General features: G+C 41.0%; 1 protein-coding gene across 4 annotated transcripts in view; it reads left to right on the top strand.

The window, feature by feature from the left end:
• Positions 1–22,237, top strand: part of mtx2 (metaxin 2) — a 77,183-nt gene that overhangs the window by 33,179 nt on the left and 21,767 nt on the right. For all 4 annotated transcript variants that reach the window (XM_048598787.1, XM_020521366.2, XM_048598788.1 and 1 more), the window contains one exon: positions 13,876–13,948. In XM_048598787.1, the coding sequence (XP_048454744.1) occupies positions 13,876–13,948 (73 nt within the window). The remainder of the gene's footprint in view (positions 1–13,875; positions 13,949–22,237) is intronic.

Genomic DNA, 22,237 nt, shown 5'->3' with positions numbered 1-22,237 from the left:
CTCCCACCTCAAGCCGCACCTCCATCTCCTACCGACCAACCTCATCCCGCCCCCTTGACCTGTCCGTCCTCCCTGGACTGACCTATCCCCTTCCTAACTCCCTACCTACACTCACCTTTCCTGGCCCCATCCCCGCCTCTTCGACCTGTTTGTTTCCTCTCCACCTATCCTCTCCTCTATCCCTCTTCTATCCGCCTCCCACTCTCTCCCTATTTATTTCAAAACCCCCTTCCCCTCCCCCTTTTCTGATGAAGGGTCTAGGCCCGAACGTCAGCCTTTCTGCTCCTATGATGCTGCTTGGCCTGCTGTGTTCATCCAGCCCTGCACCTTGTTGTCTCGGATTCTCCAGCATCTGCAGTTCCTACTATCTCTATAAATAGCTAACATGTTTATGCTGTGACACTTAGAAATTACATAAGCAGGTGAGACTAATATATTTTTCATTATGCTGAGAAGTGTTATTTTAACAGAAATTACTTTTTCTAGTAAAACACTTTGCCTTTTGCTGGGAAACTTGTGTGTTCTTGTAGAAATAGCAGTAACATCATTGGCTTATAGATGCATGTCATCAAACTTGGGATCTTCAGTTTGCTTGTGTCCCAAGAGGCATCTAACATGTGACAGCAACTACCTTGCTGTATTATGAAGCTAAATTATGACTTATGATGACTGCTGTGCTCTGTGGAGAGCATCTTTGGTAATTTTCTGAGGTCAAATGAATTATGATTGCCTGGTGATAGAAAAATCGTTCTACTTCCTCATTCATCTAAAAATTATTTTCCATGGATTTACTTTTTTGGTTTCCTTTTAATTAACTTCAGTATAATTGTGACAGAAGCAGGCTTCTAGTCATGAGCCAAATTTGGAATTTTTAAAAAAAATTATGGCATATAATTTTAAAATAACTCTTAATTAAAGTAGAAACAGTTCTTTTACCCATAAATTACAAAATGGAAACTATAGTCCAATTCACTGTAAGGTCCAAAGTCTCCTATTTGATCTACATGTCAGTCAAAATACAGTGATATAAATCGAATCTTACTTGATAAATAGAGATAGGTGAAGCCTCACTGAAATAGGAATATCTGCTCATCAGATTCTTTTAGACAGAGTAGGTGCCGTTGTGTCATTGAGTTTGGCTGATTCAAATGGAACTCCATAGTGCTAACAGAAATCACATATCTCACATACGATATTAAATCAAGGAACCTACAGAAGATTGTTCACCCTACAGAATTTTATAATGTATTTAAAAGAGAATGCTTTGACTATCTGATTATTGCTTTCTGATATTTGTACTTTGGTAAGTGTGCAGAAGTTTGCTACATCACGTGGTTTTTGTGTATTCTCTGAATAAAAACTAAAATTCAAGTAATGTGTATAACATTTTGTACAAAACCAGAAAATGTGCCAAGTACATTCTAGTCCTTTTATACTGTAATTCAACGTTAATTGTTACTCATGGCATGATACAATATCTCACCCAAATGTGTAAAATTACAGAATTCTGAAGATATAAATATTGCAAAGGAGGAGGCCATTTCGGCCATTGTGCCTATGTCGACTCCTGATGGAAGTACCAAATTAATCTATTCCTCTGTTCTTCCAACAATACCAGCAGTTACTTTTCCTCTTCAAATTATTTGCCCAATTCCCTTTTGAATATTATAACCGAATTTACTTCCACCACCCCTTGCCATATCAACAAGAATATAACTTGTATTCATATATCATATTAAATATGCTATAACACGGTACTTCGCCAAGTTACACCAGAGATGAGGGCTGATGACCAAAAGCTTTACTGAAAGTGATAGGTTTTAAGGTGAATCTTATAGAAGGAAAGAGAGGCACAGTGTGTTGGGGAAAGAATTCCAGAGTTTAGGGTCCTAGTGGCTGATTGCACGATTAAAATTAGGGATGTCCAAAAGTACAGATATCTGAGGGTTATAGGGCTGTCAGGGATTGGAAGTGGGAAGACAGACCATGAAGGACTTGTAAAACGGATGAAACTAGTTTGTTTTGTAGGACTGAACTTGAGTATTGCTGCAAAAAGACTAGTGTTGTCAAGTAAAAACCTAAAGAACTGCAGATGCTGTCAATCAGAAACAAAAACAGAAGTTGCTGGAAAAGCTCAGCAAATCTGGCAGAATTTTTAAAAAAAAAATTATTCATTCATTTTGTGGGATGTGGGTGTTGCTTGGCTGGCCAACATTTATTGCCTGTCCCTAGTTGCCCTTGAGAAGGTGGTGGTGAGTTGCCTTCTTGAACTGCTGCAGTCTACCTGCTATGGGTTGACCCACAATGCCGTTAGAGAGGGAATTCCAGGATTTTGACCCAGTGACAATGGAGGTATGGTGATATATTTCCAAGTCAGGATGGTGAGTGGCTTGGAGAAGAACTTGAAGGTGGTAGTGTTCCCATATATCTGCTGTTCTTGTCCTTCTCGATGGAAGTGTTCGTGGGTTTGGAAGGTGCTGCCTGAGGATCTTTGGTGAATTTCTGCAGTGCATCTTATAGATAGATGCTCAGTAGCAGCTGTGTGTACTGTGATGGAGGGAGTGGATGCTTGTGGATGCAGTGCAACAGCATCTGTGAAGAGAAATCTGAGTTAACGTTTCGGGTCCAGTGACCCTTCTTCAGGAGTGGTGTTAAAGTTGTGTGTTTTGGACTCATCAAGATAATTCCCAAGAATACCAATTCATGGGGCAAACCAACATTTATGTTGCATGAGAAGAAAATGCTGATTAGTTGACAGATTGATTCTAATTGGAATAGGTGTGCCATGGAAAGTGCTCATTAATGATGATTAACAGTTAGCTTTCAGACTTTAAGCTAGGCAAGTTGACTGTGATTCGTCACGGCATTATTGAAGGAATAAAAGAGAATGGCTGTTGATACTTTTATTGAAGCGGGCACAAGATGTACACCTGTCTTTGTGTGTCTGTTTCGCTGTCTCGAGCTTAGACACTAGCAGGTGGAAAGCAATTTGGAACAACAGTAATGATTCACTGATACATTTCTGTTTTTTTCTGTCCCTGTATTGATATATGTAGCTTCCAGTACACATGTGCACCACACTGAGCTCAACTAACATTCTAAATTAATTGTCAGCGTAATTCTTTGCTTACCTAGGATTATACAGTACGTGTTGTCCAGTTGGTGGTGAGGAAAGAGAATCTGCAACTAGGATCAAAGATGATTGGTTTTGGTCTTCCTGTTATTTTACACTCACCTGGTGGTGGATGATAGAAAAGCGGTATGGTCACTTGAGACAGTGGATGAGTTGAGAGAGTTGGTGAGCTTCAGCTAGGTTTCATCACTATACATTTGGACATTGCCCAACTTTTCAGATGATCACGATTGGGAGCAGTAGAGAGGGTGAGTTCATGTGGTACATTTGGGAGATGTGTTGAGTAAATTTCAGCAAGAATATATAGTTTGCTTTAAGAGTAAAAATGAAGACTTTTCTAAAAAGCAATAATTTTCATTAATGAGAAATTAGGGTGAGTTCATGTGGTGCATTTGGGAGGCGGAGAAAGGAGGAGGGAAGTGTGTATGAGAGGCAGGGAAAGGGCATGTGTACATGAGGCAGCAAGAAGGCAAGTGTGTGCAGGTTGTGCTTGTGAATGGGAGGTGGTGAGGGAGAGGGCATTGGCAAGAGTGGTAGCAAGGGAGAGGCACGCTAACAGGAGGCAGAGAAAGAGAGCGCGAGTAAAGGAGGGAGGGAGCACGCAGGGAGACGGGGCAGAGAGTGCACATGGGAAGGAAGGTGGGAATTTGTGTGTATAGTTTTGTAAGCAGTGATTCACCTTTCTCTACCCCTCTCCCTCCACTTGCCATACTGGTCCTCCACCTCCCCGCAAAAAGAAACCCTGTCCACAAAGGTTGGGAGAGGCAATCACGTCAGTGTTATTTAAACTGAACTCCTTAGCTTTCCCAAACCTTGCCTGTTGATATTCGTTTAATCTCTATCTAGCTCTATGTTGGCAAAAATTCAGTTAGCTCTGTTGCTTTGCACTCCTTTTGGTCAGTTTCTGCTAGTTTCTCATTAATGAAAGAGTGGCTTTTTAGAAAAGTCTTCATGTTTCCTGTTAAGGCAAACTATATCTTGCTGAAATTTATTCAATGCTCTCTCTCCCTCTCTCTCTCTCTCTCTCTCTCTTCCCCCTCCCCGCCATTCCACTGTAAGACAAAAATTGATTTGTGGCACTCCAAGTGAAAAGGTTCTTAATGCTGGATCTATAAGATTCCCTTCAGCAACTCACGCGGCTCCTTTAAGAGCACTTCCAAATATATAATTGTTACTATCTGCAAGGACATGAGCAGCAGGTACATGTGGAGATCACCAACTGCAAGTTCCCTCCAAGCCGCCTACCATCCTGACATGGAATAATATTACCATTCCTTCATTCCTGGGGTACCCTACTTAACAACATTCTGAATGTTCTTGCATCATATGGACTTCAGCAGCTCAAGAAAGGCAGCTCACAATCACCTTCTTGAAGTCAGTTCGGGAAGATCAATAAATGCTAGCCTGGCCAGCAATGTCCTCCTCCTGTGAAATAACTCAAGAGAAGTATGCTTTTATTGCTTTCATAACTGATATCTAGCTTGTGAAAGGTATTGCATGAGAAATGGAGAACAACTGAATAATGTTCTGAAACGAGTGGAAAAAGGAATTAATTTCAAATTTAAGTAACTTCTATTGAGCAAACAAGGTAAATCTTTCCTAAAGTATTGAAAACCAATTCCTTCATCTCCAACTAGTGACAGCATCAAGCCCCAGTGTTGAGCTTAATTTGGTTCAGATGAAGATTTAAGTGAAGGGCACCACAGTCATTGCTATCGTCATGGAGGTGAACAATTTAATGAAAGGCCCTTCGGCCCCTCAAGTCTGTGCTGGTCAGAAACCGGTCTCATTTTCCAGCATTAGTGTAGGAAGTTTTGGTATTAATTTTTAAATACACCATGAACTTTTTCTTTCTGATAACCATGAGTCAGGCTGTCCTTTTATAATATTAAAGTTTTACATTGGGACTGGACACAGAACGGAACAGAGTAGAAAGCTGGTCTGTCTTGATCTCTAAGATTTTCATTTAAGTACCCTGATCAACAGTTCAAAGGAAAAATTAAATCCACTTCGGCAGTTCCAAAACGGAATATCATGCTATGCTAAATTATTAGCCTTATTCTACAATACTCTAATATATTATGTTGCATCCACTACACAAAGTACTTCACTGTAGTAAGGTTTAACATTTTCTGATGAGATTATCATAAACACGTGGGGAAAATAAAAAGCGGGCCTCTCTTTTTGTGACCTTGTCAATTTAAGATGCACAAGTACATGGGAATATAAATGGTAGATACATACATTCAGTCTTCTACAATTTCCTTTCCAAAACGTGAGTTTACATGGTAATGATGTTGACACCCATAAATTTGTATTGAAAAAAACTTTTACTCAGAAGGAAAGAAAAATAATGAAATCATTTTTTGTACAATAAACTTAGATCAGAAGTTGCACATTCATTTGGATCAATGTTCAGATGGTTTTCTAACTTGATCACAGAAAAAATGGTCTAAAATGTTGATTACAATCCAGCATCCTTACAATTTTCCACTTTTAGTTGTAATCTAGTGGAATGCATTTCTGCGCCACATATATTGACCTACTTAAAAATGCAGATTAATCATCAATATGCGAGCAAAGTAAGTCAAGAAATGTAAGTCAGGAAAGAATGAGAGCATGCAAGAAGGGTACTGCAAGAATTGTTGGAATTGTGATCTTCATGTAGACTGGGCGAATTGATAGAGGTAGTTTGAAGGATGAGTTTGTTGCGAGTATTCTGGATAGCTTCGTAAACCATTATTTTCTGAAATCAACCAGGGAACACTATTCCATTCTTGATGATAGTGTATGAAGAGACAAGATGTTTTAGAGACCTCATAGTGACATACTCCCTAGGTAAGAGTGATCATGACAATGACATGATGGAATTTTACATTCAGTTTGTGTGTGAAATTTGGGCCTAAAGCTATTCTCTTTAACAAAATGCTAGAGCCCATTGTTAAGGAGATAGTAGCAGGGCATTTATAAAATCATAACGTAGCCCAGAAGAGTCAATATAGTTTTATGGAAGGAAAATCGTGTTTGACATTTTTTTTGAAGAGTTTTATCAGGATGTAACAAATCAAGTGGATAAGTGGGAACAAGTAGATATAGTATAGAGTCCTGAGGAAGGGTCACCCGAAACGTTAACTCTCCACAGATGCCGCCAGACCTACTGAGCTTTTCCAGCAATTTCTGTTGTTTCTGATTTACAGCATCTACAGTTCTTTAGGTTTTGATTGGGTATGGTATATCTTGATTCCCAGAAGGCATACAAGAAGGTGCCTTGTAAAAGATTGCTGCAGATGTTAAGTGCTCATGGTGTTGGAATGATAGATTAGCATGGCTGAAGGATTGAATAATCAACAGGTAATAGTTACGATAAATGCACCATTTTTAGGTTCATATGCTAACTGTTGGAGTGTCATGGAAACCAATGTGAAGATGTGGGATCCTCAACTATTTACAACCTATTATTAATGACTTGATGAAGAGACCAAATGAATTGTAGTCACATTTTCTGAAAACTCAGAGGAATATTGATGAGTGAGTGAGTGAGCACGTTTTGGGAAGTGGAGTGTAATACGCAAAATTGTGTGTTTGTCCACTTTGGCAAGAATACTTGAAAAGCAAAATATAATTAGGTGGAGAGAGACTACAGCATTCTGTGGTGCAGAGATATCATAGAATCCCTACAGTCTGGAAAGAAGCAGTTCAGCCCATCAAGTTTGCACAAACTCTCCAAACAGCATCCCACCCAAACCCAGTTCCTATCTTATCTCTATAACCCCACACTTACCATGGCTAATCCACGTAACCTGTATATCTTTGGACTGTGGGCGGAAATCAAAGTACCTGGTGGAAACCAATGCAGACACTGGCTGAACTTGCAAGCTTCACACAGATAGTCATCCAAGGCAGAATTGAACCTGGGTCCCTGGTGCTGTGACGCTGAGCCACACCCCACCCACTATATCATCACAGATCAGTATCATCCTTGTGCTAGGATCTGAATAAGTTGGCATGCAGGTGCAACATGTAAATAAGAAGTCAAATGAATATCGACTTTATTGCAACAGTGAAGGAGAAGCCTTGCCACAACTCTGCAGGACATTTGTACTCAAGATGCAGTCTCACCAGTGCACAGTTCTAGTCTCCTTAAGGCGAAAGTACTTGCATTTGAAGTAATTCAGAGAATGTTCACTTGGCTAATTTCTGGAATAGAAAGATAATCTTACGAGAAAAGTTGAGCAGATTACGATGATGCATGTTGAAGTTTCGTAGAATGAAAAGTGAACATTTGGCAACACAAGATTCTGAGGAGTCTTGATGGGATAGGTGAGATTTTTCCTTTTCGGGATGGGTTTTTTTTTTAAAATTCACTGTTGGGATGTGGGTGTTACTGGCTGGTCAGCATTTATTGCCCATCCCTAGTTGCCCTTGAGAAGGTGATGGTGAGCTGCCTTCTTGAAATGCTGCAGTCCATGTATTATGGGTTGATCCACATGCCCTTATAGAGGGAATTCCAGGATTGTGATCCATCGACAGTGAAGGAATGGTGGTGTATTTCCAAATCAGGATGTTGAATGGTTTGGTGGGGAACTTGCAGGTGTTGGTGCTCCCAAGTATCTGCTGCTCTTGTCTTTCTAGATGGAAGTGGTCGTGGGCTTAGAAGGTTCCATCTAAGGATCTTTGAATTTCTGCAGTGCATTTTGTAAATCGAAGCAGCAGTGTGTACTGAGAGTTGGTGGTGGAGGGTGAGGATGCTTGTAGATGTAGTGCCAGTCAAGCAGGTTGCTTTGTGCTGGATACTGTCAAGCTTCTTGAGTGTATTGAAGCTGCACCCATCCAGACAAGTGGGGAGTATTCCATCACACTCGTTGAACCTTTTTAGATGATGGACAGGCTTTAGGGAATCAGGAGATGAATTGCACACGGCGATATTCTTAGCCTCTGTTGTGATCTTGTAGTAACTGTTTATGTGGTGAGTCCAGTTGAGTTTCTGGTCAGTGTTAAACCCAAGGATGTTGATAGTGGAGGATTCAGTCATGGTAACACCATTAAATGTCAAGGGATGGTGGTTAGATTATCTCTTATTGGTGATGGTCCAGGTGAACTCAAAACTGGGATGAACAGTTTAACAAATATCAAGGGATTTCCAATTTAAGATGGAGATGAGTAAGAATATCTTAGTAAGAATATCTTGTTCTCAGAAGATTATTAATGGTTTCAATTCTCTTCCCAAAGAGCAGTAGAGTTGTGTCATTCTCTTAGAATCTTTTCTATTCGGGGATAAACCAACCATGGCTAATTAAGGAAGTTCAGGAGAATATTAGGTTGAAAAGAAAAGCATATAAAAGTCAGTGACTTCTCTGAAGACTGAGAAAAATTGGGAATCCAGCAAAGGAAAACTAAAAGGGATAATGAAAAATAGAAAATAAACAACAAGGGCAAACTGGTGAGGATTGTTAAAACTGATAATGGGAGCTTCTTTAAATTATATAAAAAAGGAAGATAGAAGTCAAAGTGAACATAAGCTCCTTAGGGAGACAGTTTTGGGGAGCAAGCGAAGGAGTTGAACAGATATTTTGTATTATTCTTTAAAGAATTATTATTCTTTACGGTGGAAGATACTTCAAACATACTATTAATAGTAAAAAATACAGGGATAAATTAAGTACCGTCATCCTTACTAAAGAAAAAATATTAAACAAACTAATAGGCTAAAGGCAGATAAGTGCCATGGCTTGCATCCTAGAATCCTGAAAGAGGTAGCTCAAGAGATAGTACATGCATTGGTTATAATTTTCCAAAATTGTTGACTTACTGGAGAAGTACCAGAGGATTGGCAAACTGCTGATGTGACACCCCTATTCAAAAAGTGGGTAACTAAAGAGAGATTAGCCTAACATCTATTGATGGAAAAGTATTGGAAGCAATTGTTAAGGAAGCAAAAGCAGAACGTTTGGAAAATCATAATCTAATTGAACAAAGTCAGCATGCCTTCATGAAAGGGAAATCGTGTCTGACTATTAGAGTTTTTCAAGGAAGTCTCAACCAGAGTAAATAGGAGGGAACCAGTAGATATGTTGTATTTGGACTTCAAGAAGACACTCAACAAGGTACCTCACAAAAGGTAAAGTCACAAAATAAGAGCCCATGGCATGGAGGCATATTGGCATAGGTACATTGGCATTTATTACATAGGTATTGGAATAGGGGTTCTTTTTCAGGTTAGCGACCAGTGGGTTTCCACAGGAATTGCACTGGGAGTGCAACTGTTTACAATATGTATTGACAACTTGGAGGAAGGAAGTGAATGTTTCGTAGCTAAATTTGCAGACGACAGGAAATTAGGTGGAAAGGCAGGTTGTGAGAGGAATGCAAACATTTTACAGAAAGGTATTGATTGATTACGTAGGTTTGGAAAAAATGTTGGCAAATGGAGTAAAACCTAGGAAAACGTAAAGTTGTTCATTTTGAAAGGGAGAACTAAAGAACAGAATGTTATTTAAATGGAGAAAAACTGCAGAAAGCTGCAACGCAAAGGTACTTGTGCACGAAACATAGAAAGCTAGCACACAAGTGCAAAGGTTAATCAGGAAGGCTAATGGATGTTGGCCCTTGTTTCAAGGAGGTTGGAGTCTAAGTAGGAAAGTGTAACTTAGACTATACAAGGTGCTGGTTAGAACACATCTGGAGTACTATAAGCAGTCTTGGTCCCTATATTTAAGGAAAGATATTTCATTGGAGGCAGTTCCGAGAAGATTCATTAGGATGATCTCTGATATGGAGGGATGGTCTTATGAGCAAAAGCCAACAGATTTTGACTCCACTGATTGCAGTTGAGAAGAATGAGATGTGATGCCTTCGAAACATATAGGATTCTTAAGGAGCTTCGCAAGGTAATGCTGAGAGGATGTTTCACCTCATGAGAGAACCTAGGATCTGAGGCTTGAGAATTTTTGGAACTCCTTGCCACAGACAGCTGAAGAGGCAGAGTCCTTGTGTATCTTGAAAGGTGAGACAGATTCTTGGTCACTTGGGGAATAGACTTACAGGGAAAGGGCGCGAAAGTGAATGTGATTGCCATTCAGATCATTTCCCTTCCTTTTTTTGCTACTAAAGTGGGTAACCTCACATTTATCCACATTGAACGGCCTCTGCCATGCATTTGTCCGCTCGCTCAACTTGTCCAAATCACACTGAAGCATCTCTGCATCCTCGTCCGTGCTAAGCCTCCTATCTAGCTTTCTGTCATCAACAAATTTGGAGTCATTGCATTTAGTTCCCTCATCTAAATCGTTGTGAATAGCTGGGGTGCTAGCACTAATCCGTGCATTATCCCACTCATTTGGAAAATGAGCCATTTATTCTTACTCTTTCCTGTTTGTCAACCAGCTTTCTATCCATCTCAATTCAACTACTCCCAACTCCACATGCTTTAATTTTACACACTAATCTCTTGTGCAGTAGCCTTCTGAAAGTACAAATAAACCACATCCACTAGCGCCACCTCATTAACTCTACAAGTTACATACTTGAAGAATTACAGTGGATTCATCAAGCATGATTTCCCTTTCATAAATCCATGCTGACTCTTTCTGATACTGCCACTGTTTTTCAAATGCTCTGCTATTAAAACTTCTTTAATGGACGTGTGCACTTTTTCCATTACTGCCATTAGGCTGAGTGATCTGCAAGTCCCGGTTTTCTCTCTACTTTGCTTTTTAAGTAACGGGTTTACAGTAGCTACCATTCAAATTCTGTAGGAGCTCTTCCAGAGTTTATATTTCTTTCAGTTCCTCCCTCTCATTAAACCCGGTGTTCGCCAACATTTCTGGTATGTTACTTGTATCCTCCTTTATGTATGTATGTACTTAGTTAGTCAGCATTACTTTGTTCCCTGTTATAAATTCCCCTGTTTCTGACTGTACGGGACCTACATTTGCCTTCACCAATCTTTTTCTCTTCACATACCTGCAGAAACTTTTACAGTCAGTTTTTATTATCAAACCCTTTATCCTCTTTTGCTGAATTCCAAACTGCTGCCACAGTCTGTTGTTTTTACCTGGCCAATTTGTATGCTTCTTGCTTGGATTTAATACCACCTCTAATTTTCCTTGTCACCCATGGTTTGGTCACCTTTCCCGTTTTACTTTTACTTTTGTGCCAGACAGAAATGAATTGTTGCAGTTCACCCACGCGCCATGTGAATGTTTGTCATTACCTTACCATCCCTCTATGTGACATTCCCAAATCTATCATGGCCAAACACGTCTAAAGCATATTTATTTGCAATTTCTCTGCTGTATTAAGTCACTTCTGTATAATTGACTAAACAAATCTTAGTACGTTTGTAAAAACCTCAGCACATCACAGTCTCCCCTATAATGCATTTTGTTTTATGAAGTGTGTTATAGTGGGATTCCAGTGTATAATGACTTTGACTAGGATATTTTTGGATGCATTGTAATTATATTTCTAATGCTTAATTCTTCAGTCAATCCTACAATCCTAAATCTAGAAACATACAACATTGGAAAAGATCGCAATGGTCCATCAGATTGATCTCGGTCTGAAAAATATTGCACAGAAGTCAATTTTTCATTTCAGTTGACCACTTCTGTTGCTGACCAGGCGTTCAGTTTCACCTTGAATTCAGATACACAATTAGTCTCCATCTGCCATCACACAGGCTAGTACATTTCATGATTTCAGTACTTCTTTCAAGTAAGTAAATTATAACATCCTGTTTGCCATTAGTCTTTTGAACTTCTGAGTTTTCTCCCTTTTGGACTTTGTAACCGTATCAAATTTATTGACCTGAAATTTGCTGGAGTTTTCACATCAAACTGTCATAGAATTGTAGCAAAGTTACACCCACAAACAAGCCAACCCACAGTGTCTGTGCTGGACCAATGTAGGAGAAACAAAGCTATCTCCACTCCCTGGTATTTTTTACTATAGCCTTCAACTTTTTCCTCTCTCTTGAGATGATTATTTCCCATTCGTTTTTTGAAAGCCGTGATTGAATCTGCCTCCACCATACTGTTAGGCAACGCATTCCAAATCCTAACCAGTCAGTGCTAAAAATAATTTTTTCTCATGTCACCTATGGCTGTTTTGCCATTGTCTGAACCTGACTGTATCTACTCCCCTACCCTATCCCTATAACCCTGCATTTCCCATGGCTAATCCACCTAGCCTGCATATCTTTGGACCGTGGGAGCATCCAGAGGAATGCCACGCAGACATGGGGAGAATGTGCAAACTCCACAAGAACAGTGTCACGAGGATGGAATCGAACCTTGGTCTCTGGCACTGTGAGGCAGCAGTGCTAACCACTGAGCCACCATACCGTACATTTATCCATCTATCTGTTGTATTGCATATTCCTTTACTTTGTTGTTTGTGACCATGTCTTGCCAGCTTATATAGAGAGAACTTGAGAAATCAAACATATGTTCCACATCACAAAGTAAAGATGCACAGTCTACTTTGATTTTACTCCCTGATATGCAAACAGATGCTCTTTTGAATAAAAAATGGAAGAGTTTTCATTTTCACATTGTAGAACCAAAGAAACTACTCCCTACTCTGTAGAGACAGCAAATTGACAATGCATTTATCTTGTATAAAATACAAATATCTTGAGACTTCCATGCCGGCACTTTAGCCCAGGACCCCATTCTCAGTGTGCCACTCTGGGCCAATGCAGTCAGCTGGCTGGCTGGCAGCATAAATATACCACAGCTCAAACAGTGCTCCTTGGAGCAGCAGCAGCAAGCAACCTGGTGACATAATTGTAAAACTTACCTCAGGCTAGTTACCTTCAATACAGTTTGTTTTCGTATAGAGCACAGAACGGTTGGTGGAAAAATTGAAACATGGTTGAAGGTTGTCAGCATTGCGCACTGAGGCAAAGTGCCAACAAATTGTTTGTCTCTCCCATTACACTCCTGTACGTCTTTGGGGAGGCACACACCACATATGTGCCAAACAAAATAACAATAAATTTGGCTTATGTCAAACCTGTAAAATTCTGTCGATTTTTTCTTTTTTCTATCCTGAGCCAATTTAGAATTACATTTGTTAGAATTAATGAAGCGAAAACGTGATAGCACATGCAACCTGTCACTTAAGTGCAACTCTTCACACTTTTAATAGCATATATTACTAGTACCATTCTCAATGATTGTAAAACCACGTAAATGCAAAGCAACTTTTAAGAGTAAAATTTGACCTTGGTAAGCTATTGTTCATGCAACCTGCTGTCTGTATAGCGCTTTATAATAAAATCAAATAAAATCTCTCTTCCCCACCACCCCCCCAGCTGAAAAGAGCATTTGAAGATCATAGAATGTTTAAAGTACAGAAGGAAGTCATTCTGCTTGTCATATTTGTTCAGAGTTCCATTATTTTGATAAACAATTAAATTAAGAATATAACTAATTATGATTTAGCTTTAGATTTTAGCCAATAATACCATGGGAATTAAGCGTGTGTATTTAGCACAAACTTCACAAATGAAATACATTCAGGCTTCATAAATTTGTCTATTTAGGATTTTGTTGGGGGACAGTGGGGGGAATGTCTATCTAGTTAGTTTGGATCATTTCCAGTTGGATATACCTGTGCTGGCCAAAGATATGTTTACTGTTTTATTTGTCTACACAATTTTTGTTTGTACAGAATCGTCAAATTTTACCCCTAGTTTTGAAATTTCAGTTTCATGACAAAATGTTGCTGTATTTCAGGCATTTCTGCGGATGTGCAATCTGCCAGTCCAAGTGGTTTGTAGGGCAAATGCGGAGTACATGTCTCCATCTGGTAAGTCTGGAACTGACTTAAATTCCTGGAGGGGTTGTTTTGTGTGATGCCATGGCAACATGTCTAATCTTCTAGTTTATAACCAATACTGGTTATGGGTCTATTTTTCAAATGCTTTTACATTACTCCAACATTTTTAACCTTGCTTATGTGAGGAATAAATGACTAGAGGTTGCAGTTGCTTGGGAATTTTCATTGAGTGATAGGTAAACTGTGACGATACAATGTTATGTGTTCCGCTGTGAATGATCAAGCAATTAACTATAAATACTTTTTTTATTAACTGTAAAAACATTTTTTAATAAAACGGATTAGTAGATATCTTTTTCAGCAAAATTCGCTTCACTTCTGGCTGTTTTCTATACAGTTTTAAGAAAAAGGAAGTAAATGATGGATAAGCTCAAAATACCATAGATTGACGCTTGGATTTTAGTGTCTATGTCATGCTCTTGGCCTTTTATTGGGATTTTCTTTGTGCTTGAACACATATGAATAAAAGCTCAGAGATCACTATGTTCAAAGAGACCTGCATTTCTTTTGTGATACACTTATCATATGGATGCAGATGAGGCTTTTGTTCATACGTTTTATCTCATCTATTACCCTCAGGCTGCCTGTGAAGGCAATGAAGAATGAATGTATTCAAAAGAAGCATGACAGAGCCTGCTGTTAGTGTGAACTGTATATGAACTGGCCTTAACAGCAGGTTTTGTGCATTTGAGTAAGATACATTTTGAAAAGAAAAAGACAAGAAATGAAACAAAGCATAATTTGTGTATGTTTGTGCAAAATCTTGAATTGTGGTTCAGTTAAGTTTGATTAAAACAAAACACTGAAGATTTTATCAAGTGTTTACTGTTGAGTGCTAGCAAAACGAAATCTTAAAATTGCCAAAAAGCATGTACAATTCTGGAGTACCAGGTGCTGGATTAAGGAAGAGAAAATTGGAGGATGCAATTGCTCTAACCATATCTCCAAGCAGTTGATTATTGAACCGTAATAGGTAGAGGCATTTGAACAAATCAGCTGCCCTCCCATTTCAAAAGGGATATCCTACATTGTAGAAAGGGCCCTCAAAGGTTGACTGAGAATATTAGGCTAATTGATATTAAATGTTTTGATAACTTTTAAATCCACTTTAATTACACATTTACATTTTAAGCCACAATTGTCTCAACCATAGTACAAGTTTACTTGAGTATTGAGATTAGTGGTTTTGGACATAATCTAAAGAGTTAATTTGAATATGGATTTCTTACATGCTGTACGTCATGGTAGTTTGGTGTCTCTTTGCTCATACAGTTCCCAACAATAGGTTATAATCCCAGATGGCTATCTGAAAAGTTTTCTTTTGCTGCTGTCTCCCCTGATTTAAAACGAAAGTGTAAAAATAGGTGGTCTGCTGCCATATATATTGATACATGTCTTCAGGAGCATCATTGACCGAAGTCTTGAATACCCAATTCCTGTCTTCACAGTTGGGCGATGATATAATCAAGGGGAAGAATCTAAATAAATTAATGAAAATGATTCCCTCAATTGCTTATGTGTGTTATTAAGGTGTGCAATGTTTTAAGTATTACTGAATCATCACTACCAGGGACACCCCTGGTTCTACTTTTGTTGAGTTATCTTATTTCTGCTGAGTATAATACAGTCGTGCAGAGACCACACAGTTTTATGCGATAAGGAAAGGCAAAAATGGCCAGGTTTCCACTCTGATTTACACTGGTTCATTTCTTCATGTATGATTTGCAGACTAGGACAGCAGTTGGACTTACAGGAATGGAGAGGTAAAGTTGGGAAATTTCTGTTAATGGTACTGGACATGCTAATGAATTAACTCCATAGAGACAGTGTCCTATCACCAAGTCACCTTTTATTTGCACATGGAAAGTCATTAACACTGCTCTAGCTCCCTCAGAGCCAGCTCTGAGTGTCAGAATATCTGATGCTCCCCTTTTCATCTGTCAGCCAGGGCTCCCTGATTGGACCACATTAACTGCCAGATTAACAAATAGGAACCAGGACCTTTTGGTATCCAGCAAAAGTGTAGAATGTTTCTTCAAGCCTGCCTTCAAAGTTTGGACTGCTCTTTTGGCCAGGCCATTGGATAATGGATTGTAGAGAGCGGTCTTAAATTGTCAATTCCCATTCGAGTTTAGGAAATACTCAAATTCTCTGCTGGTAAACGATGGCCCGTTATCTGTGACCAACAGCACTGGGAGTTTATATATCGCAAAAGATGCATGCGGTTTTTGTATCATTGTTCCCATGTTTGATGAATGAATTCCACGCCATGCAGCCACTTTGAGTGGGTGTCTACAATGACTGAGAACATTGAGTCCATGAAAAGGATCTGCATAGTTGATATGTTATTGAGTGCAGGATTTACCCAGCCATTTCCATGAATATGGGGGAGCTGATGGAGGTAATGTTTTTCCTTGTTAGCACTCGGGGCACTGCCTCACCAACACAGCTATGTCTGCATCCAATCCGGGCCATCACACATAACATCTTTGTTTTGGAAACCCCTGGTGGAGTTCAGCCAGTGTTTGGTGGTGACCTTTGCTCGGGACAATCAATCTTGCTCCCCATATTAATATGCCATCCTCTGCTCTGATTTGGTCTCTCCAGGTCCAGAAAGGTTTCAGTTCAGGTTGTAAGGTAACAAGGTGTGGAGCTGGATGAATACAGCAGGCCGAGCAGGAAAGCTGATGTTTCTGGTCTGGACCCTTCTTCAGAAATGGGGGAGGGGAAGAGGATTCTGAAATAAATAGAGAGAGAGGGGGAGGCGGATGGAAGGTGGATAAAGGAGCAGATAGGTGGAGAGGAGACGGACTGGTCAAGGAAGCGGGGATGGAGCCAGTAAAGGTGAGTGTAGGTGGGGAGTTAGGATGGGGGTTCATCAGTCAAGGGAAGACGGACAGGTCAAGGAGGCGGGGATGAGGCTGGTAGGTAGAAGATGGGGGTGGGGTTTGAGGTGAGAGGAGCGGATAGGTGGGAGAAAAGACGGACAGGTCAAGGAAGCGGGGACGAGCTGGGCTGGTTTTGGGATGAGGTCGGGGTGGGGAAATTTTGAAGCTTCTGAAGTCCACGTTGATACCATTGGGCTGCAGTGTTCCCAAGCGAAATATGAGGTGCTGTTCCTGCAACCTTTGGGTGGCATCATTGTGGCATTGGAGGAGGCCCAGGATGGACATGTTGTCCACTCCGTGGACGACATGTCTCTCTCTATTTATTTCAGAAACCCCTTCCTCTTCCCCCATTTCTGAAGAAGGGTCCAGACCCGAAACGTCAGCTTTCCTGCTCCTCTGATGCTGCTTGGCCTGCTGTGTTCATCCAGCTCTACACCTTGTTATCTCAGATTCTCCAGCATCGGCAGTCCTACGATTTCAGTTCTGATTGTGATGGTCCTTCTGTTTCCCTCATAACAAGCTATTTCGGTTTTGCCAGGACTTTCTGCATCCAGAGTCTGTTATTGTCAGATGTGATTGGAACTGTGTCCAGAAAATTTAAAACCATTACAGACCATTCTAGTGGCAGTTCTGCCAGTAGTGTATCTGCAGTGGGAGGTAGCTCAGCGCATCCACATTTGCTACTTGGCCTCCCGAATAGTGTTTGTACTTGTAATCATACCATCCTTTGTCTGCTCCATGATGATACGGAAGTGGCAATGACAAATGGCTGCACCATCAACCCACTCCCTGTTTGGACCAATGTCAAGCAGGGCTGCGTCATTGCCCCAACACTGTTCTCGATCTACCTGGCTGTGATGCTTCACCCCATGGCTGACAATCTCTCCGCCAGATTGCAGCTAATGTACAGAACCTGTGGGAAATAATTCAACCTCTGCTGCTCTCAAGCCAAATCCAAAGTCACCCTAACCAGCGTCATTGAACTGCAGTACACAAATGATGCTTGGGTATGTACAGAGTCAGAGGACAAAGTCCAGACCATTGTCAGCACCTTTACGGAGTCGTATGAGAGCATGGATCTCACCCTGAACATCCTTAAGACAAAAGTCCTTCATCAACCTGGCGTGGCATGATGGATCAAACCCCGATCATCAAGTTTCACGGGGAGGCCTAAGAGAACGTTGACTACTTCCAACACCTTGGAAGTATCCTGTCAACCAAAGCAACTATTGATGAAGAGATCCAGCATCTCCTCCAGTATGCTAGCATAGCCTTTGGCCGCCTGAGGAAAAAGGTGTTGGAGAAAACAATATCAGATCCGACACCAAGATCATGGTTTACAGAGCTGTGGTTGTTCCGCCTTCCTATATGGCTCTGAGGCATGGATTTTTATAGCGGACACCTCAAGGCATTGGAGCAGTACCACCAATGCAGCCTGCGCAAGATCCTGGAAATCCGCTGAGAAGAAAGATGTGCCAACATCGCCGGCATTGAGGCACTGACTGCCCTTGATCGGCTACAATGGGCTGGGCACGTCATCCGCATGACTGACATGAGACTCCCCAAGCAGATGCTGTACTCCCTGCTTCGAAATGGCAGGCAAGGCCCAGGTGGACAGAGGAAGCACTTCAGGGATACCCTCAAGGCCTCACTGGCAAAGTGTGACATTTCCCCAGACACCTGGGGATCACTAGCCTAAGACCGTCCAAAGTGGAGGAGCAGCATTTGGGAAGGCTTCGAGCACCTTGAGACTTGCCATTTCGGGGGGAGAAAAATGGAAGCCAGGCGAAAACAGTGTAAGGAGCACACTGCCACACCAACCCGCCACCTACCCCTTCCCACAACCACCTTCTGCCCCAAGTGTAACAGAGCCTGCAGTAGCCGCATTGGTCTGTACACCTACCTATGGACTCACCCTGAGAGTGGAAGAGAGTCATCCTCGTCTGCGAGTGAATGCTGATGAATTATACACACTTAGTATTAGAGCCCACCGCTGAGGTTGGGCTGAAGCTATGGACGGTACTGCCTTGTCCTCTTTAAGGAGACCCAGTAGGGGTTTGATCTGTTATTATTACAAATTTACATTCATAAAGGTATTGATGGAACTTCCTGACTCCAAATATGACTGCCAAACATTCCTTCTCTACCTGGTATTTACGCTGTGCATTATCCAAAGTACTGGATGCATACGCTATTGGACATTCCTCTCCATTAGGCCACTTATCAGCTAATAGTACCTTAATACCATACAGGGAGGTGTTGCCTGTCAATACCAGATCTCATGTGGAACAATAGTGCGCCAACATGTTAGAGGATGATAAACAAATAGAGACTGCTGAGAAAGCTCAGCAGGTCTGGCAGCATCTGATGAGAAATCAGAGTTCACACTTCGGGTCTGGGTGACCCTGATTTCTTCTCTCAGATGCTGCCAGACCTGAGCTTTTCCAGCAATCTCTGTTTGTGTCTGATTTACAGCATCTGCAGTTCTTTGGTGTTTACCTTAGAGAATGACAACTGTTTCTTCACTTTCCTGAAATCTATGGCTTGGTTACATGACCATTTCCAAGGCTGACCCTCTTTTAGGAGTTGACACAACCATGCCTGGATGGAGCCACATTATGTATAAACTTTCCATAACAATTCACCAGCCGAAAGAAAGACATAAGTTCTGGTACAGACTTGGGAGCCGTGGCACCTTTGAACGCCCTCACTTCATCGTCCAACAAGTGTAATCCAGTCTTATCAACTCTATTGCTCAAGTAGGTCACTTGGGGTGCCTGAAGCACACATTTTTCCCTTAGGCACATGGCTGCCAGGCACATGGCTACCAGGGAACACCATCTAAGGACAATGTCCAAGTTCTCTAAGTGCTCCTTATTGGTCTTCCCTGTTATTAGCACGTCACTTAAATGAATGGTGACCTGAGGTAGACCGTGCAAAATGTTTTCCATCATCCACTGAAAAATTGCACAGGCTGGCGACACCGCAAATGGCAGTCACGCATATTGGTACAAACCTTTATGGGCATTAATTGTAGCACACTTCTGGGAATCCTCATCTAACTGCAAATGCAAGTACGCATGGCTCATGTCCAGCCTCATGAAGCCCCCCTGCCAACTTTGCATATGAATCCTCTGTGTGAGGGATTAGGTATTTATCCAGCTGCAAAAGCAGTTTACCATTTGTTTAAAATCCCACAAAGGTGAGCCAACCCATCAGGCTTCAAAATCGGTACGTCTGCTGTTGCCCATTCTGCAAACTGGACTGGTTTGACGGTTCCTTCACTTTCCAGCCTCTGATTTCTGCCTCTACCTTTGCCAGCAAGGCAAATGGCACTGGGCAGGTCTTTCAAAATTGTGGAATTGCTTCCTAGTCAACATGCAAGGTTGGCCTTAGCTTGTTTGATAGTCCCAAGACCTTCCTGAAAACCTTCCGGGTATTTAATTAGGACTTCACTCAGGCAGCCATTTTCTAACTCAAACATTTTGAGCCAATCTAGGTGAGTCTTTCTCAACCAATTTCGCCCCATCAAGCTTAGGCCTGAGCCTTTCACAACAATCACTGGTAACTGAACCAGCTGCTTCTCGTACGAGACCAGAATTGAAGTCATACCCTTAATCCCCAGTATATGTTCTCAGTCTGGCTGACTTAAGTGTTGGAGTCCAGACTGAATTTTGTTAACTACTGGTTCTGCAATCACTGAAGCAGCTGCACAGGCCCCCATTAGAACCAGGTGACTATTTAGCTGGTTGTTTATTTTAATTGGTTCTAATTTGGATGTCCACATACTGGGTCTAGTCTTCCCCAGAAATCCTTACCCCTATTCAAAGATGACTGTTGCAAGCGAGTTTCTTCATGAACATGCTTTACTTTTGACACCACTGAAATAACTCCACAGAGACCAGTATCCCATCACCAAGTCACCCTTTGTTTACATGTGGAAAGTCCTTGACATTGGTTCAGGTCCCTCAGAGCCAGCTCTGAGTTTGAGAATGTCTGACAAGCCGCTTTTTATCTGTCCCAGGGCTCTCTGATTGGACCAGATTAAAAGCCCCAATCAGGGAACTCCTATTCTGTGACATCCATCTGGCTGATCACATTACAATCACTACATTAGAGCCATGTTCAAGTGAGATACCAAATTTTAAAAGTTGAATTTGAAATTTCTACATAGTGTTTAAAGGAGCTACATGATTAAAGTAAAACACTAATGCATGATTTTTTTTTTTGTTTCTTCTAGACTTATTCTTCTTGCTGATCACCTTTATTTAAGCCCCTTTAACTTGCTTATCCAAACTCTGCATCCCATGTCTTAACCTAAGTCATTCATCTCCCCTTCTTGGCTCCTGCTCTCCATCTGCAACACTGCAAATTCAATTCTCGTTTCTTCACGAGATCCTTAGTCCTTCATGATGTTGGTCCTCTCTGTAGCGTCATCTAGTCTTACAACTTGCCACTCAAACCCTCCTATTCTAAGACTAATCCCATCCAGCATCAGCTGCCTTAGCTCCATTTTCTTGAAAACCTTCCCTAAAACCCTCTTACTCTACATCTCCCCACCTTCCATCTGGAATATTACTTGCACTGATTCTCTGTAAATATGTTTTCTAGTATGTTATAAAAAGCTAGAATTAATCCCCTAACTATCAAATAATGTATGACTGATTTTTGAGTGAAAATTGATGCCTCCCATAAATGGTAAATTTGCATTTGTTTCATTGGCTAGGAGCAGCCAGCTTTTATCTATAGAATTGTAGAATGGTTACACCAGTGAAAAAATTCATTTGGTCTATTATATCCACGTCAACTCTTGAGAGCTATTCAGCTAATTCCACCAACCTGACTTTCCCTTTTCCCCATTGCCCTGCAAATCTTATTTCTCTTGACAATTATCTAATTGCTTTTTAATATCCATGAGTGAATTTTCCCACCATCAAATTCTCAGCCAATGCATTCTAAATCCTAACCATTCACTGAGTAAAGAAGATTTCTGTCATGTTGACATGGTTTTACTGCCATTCACCTTTCAGTTCATCTTGGAAAGACCTATTCAGTCAGTCCCACTCACCTAGCCTTTCCATATATGCTGCAAAATTTTTCTTTTCAAGTATATATTGCATTCCATTCTGGATAACTCTCCCACTCTTCTTTGAAATAATGCCATGAGATCGTTTGCATCCAACTAACCAGGCAGACCAGGCCTGAGTTTAACATTGTCATCTAAAGGGCAGAACCTCCAACAGTAATGTTTTGAGACAACAAGGTGCAGGGCTGGATGAACACAACAGGCCAAGCAGCATCATAGGAGCAGAGAGAGGCTGACGTTTCGGGCCTAGACCCTTCATCAGAAAAGGGGGAGGGGAAGGGGGTT

This window comes from Rhincodon typus, chromosome 7 (assembly GCF_021869965.1).
Source record: "Rhincodon typus isolate 14 chromosome 7, sRhiTyp1.1, whole genome shotgun sequence".
NCBI lineage: Eukaryota > Metazoa > Chordata > Chondrichthyes > Orectolobiformes > Rhincodontidae > Rhincodon > Rhincodon typus.
The sequence above is the reverse complement of the archived record's forward strand: the minus strand, read 5'-3'. Positions and strand labels throughout refer to the sequence as shown.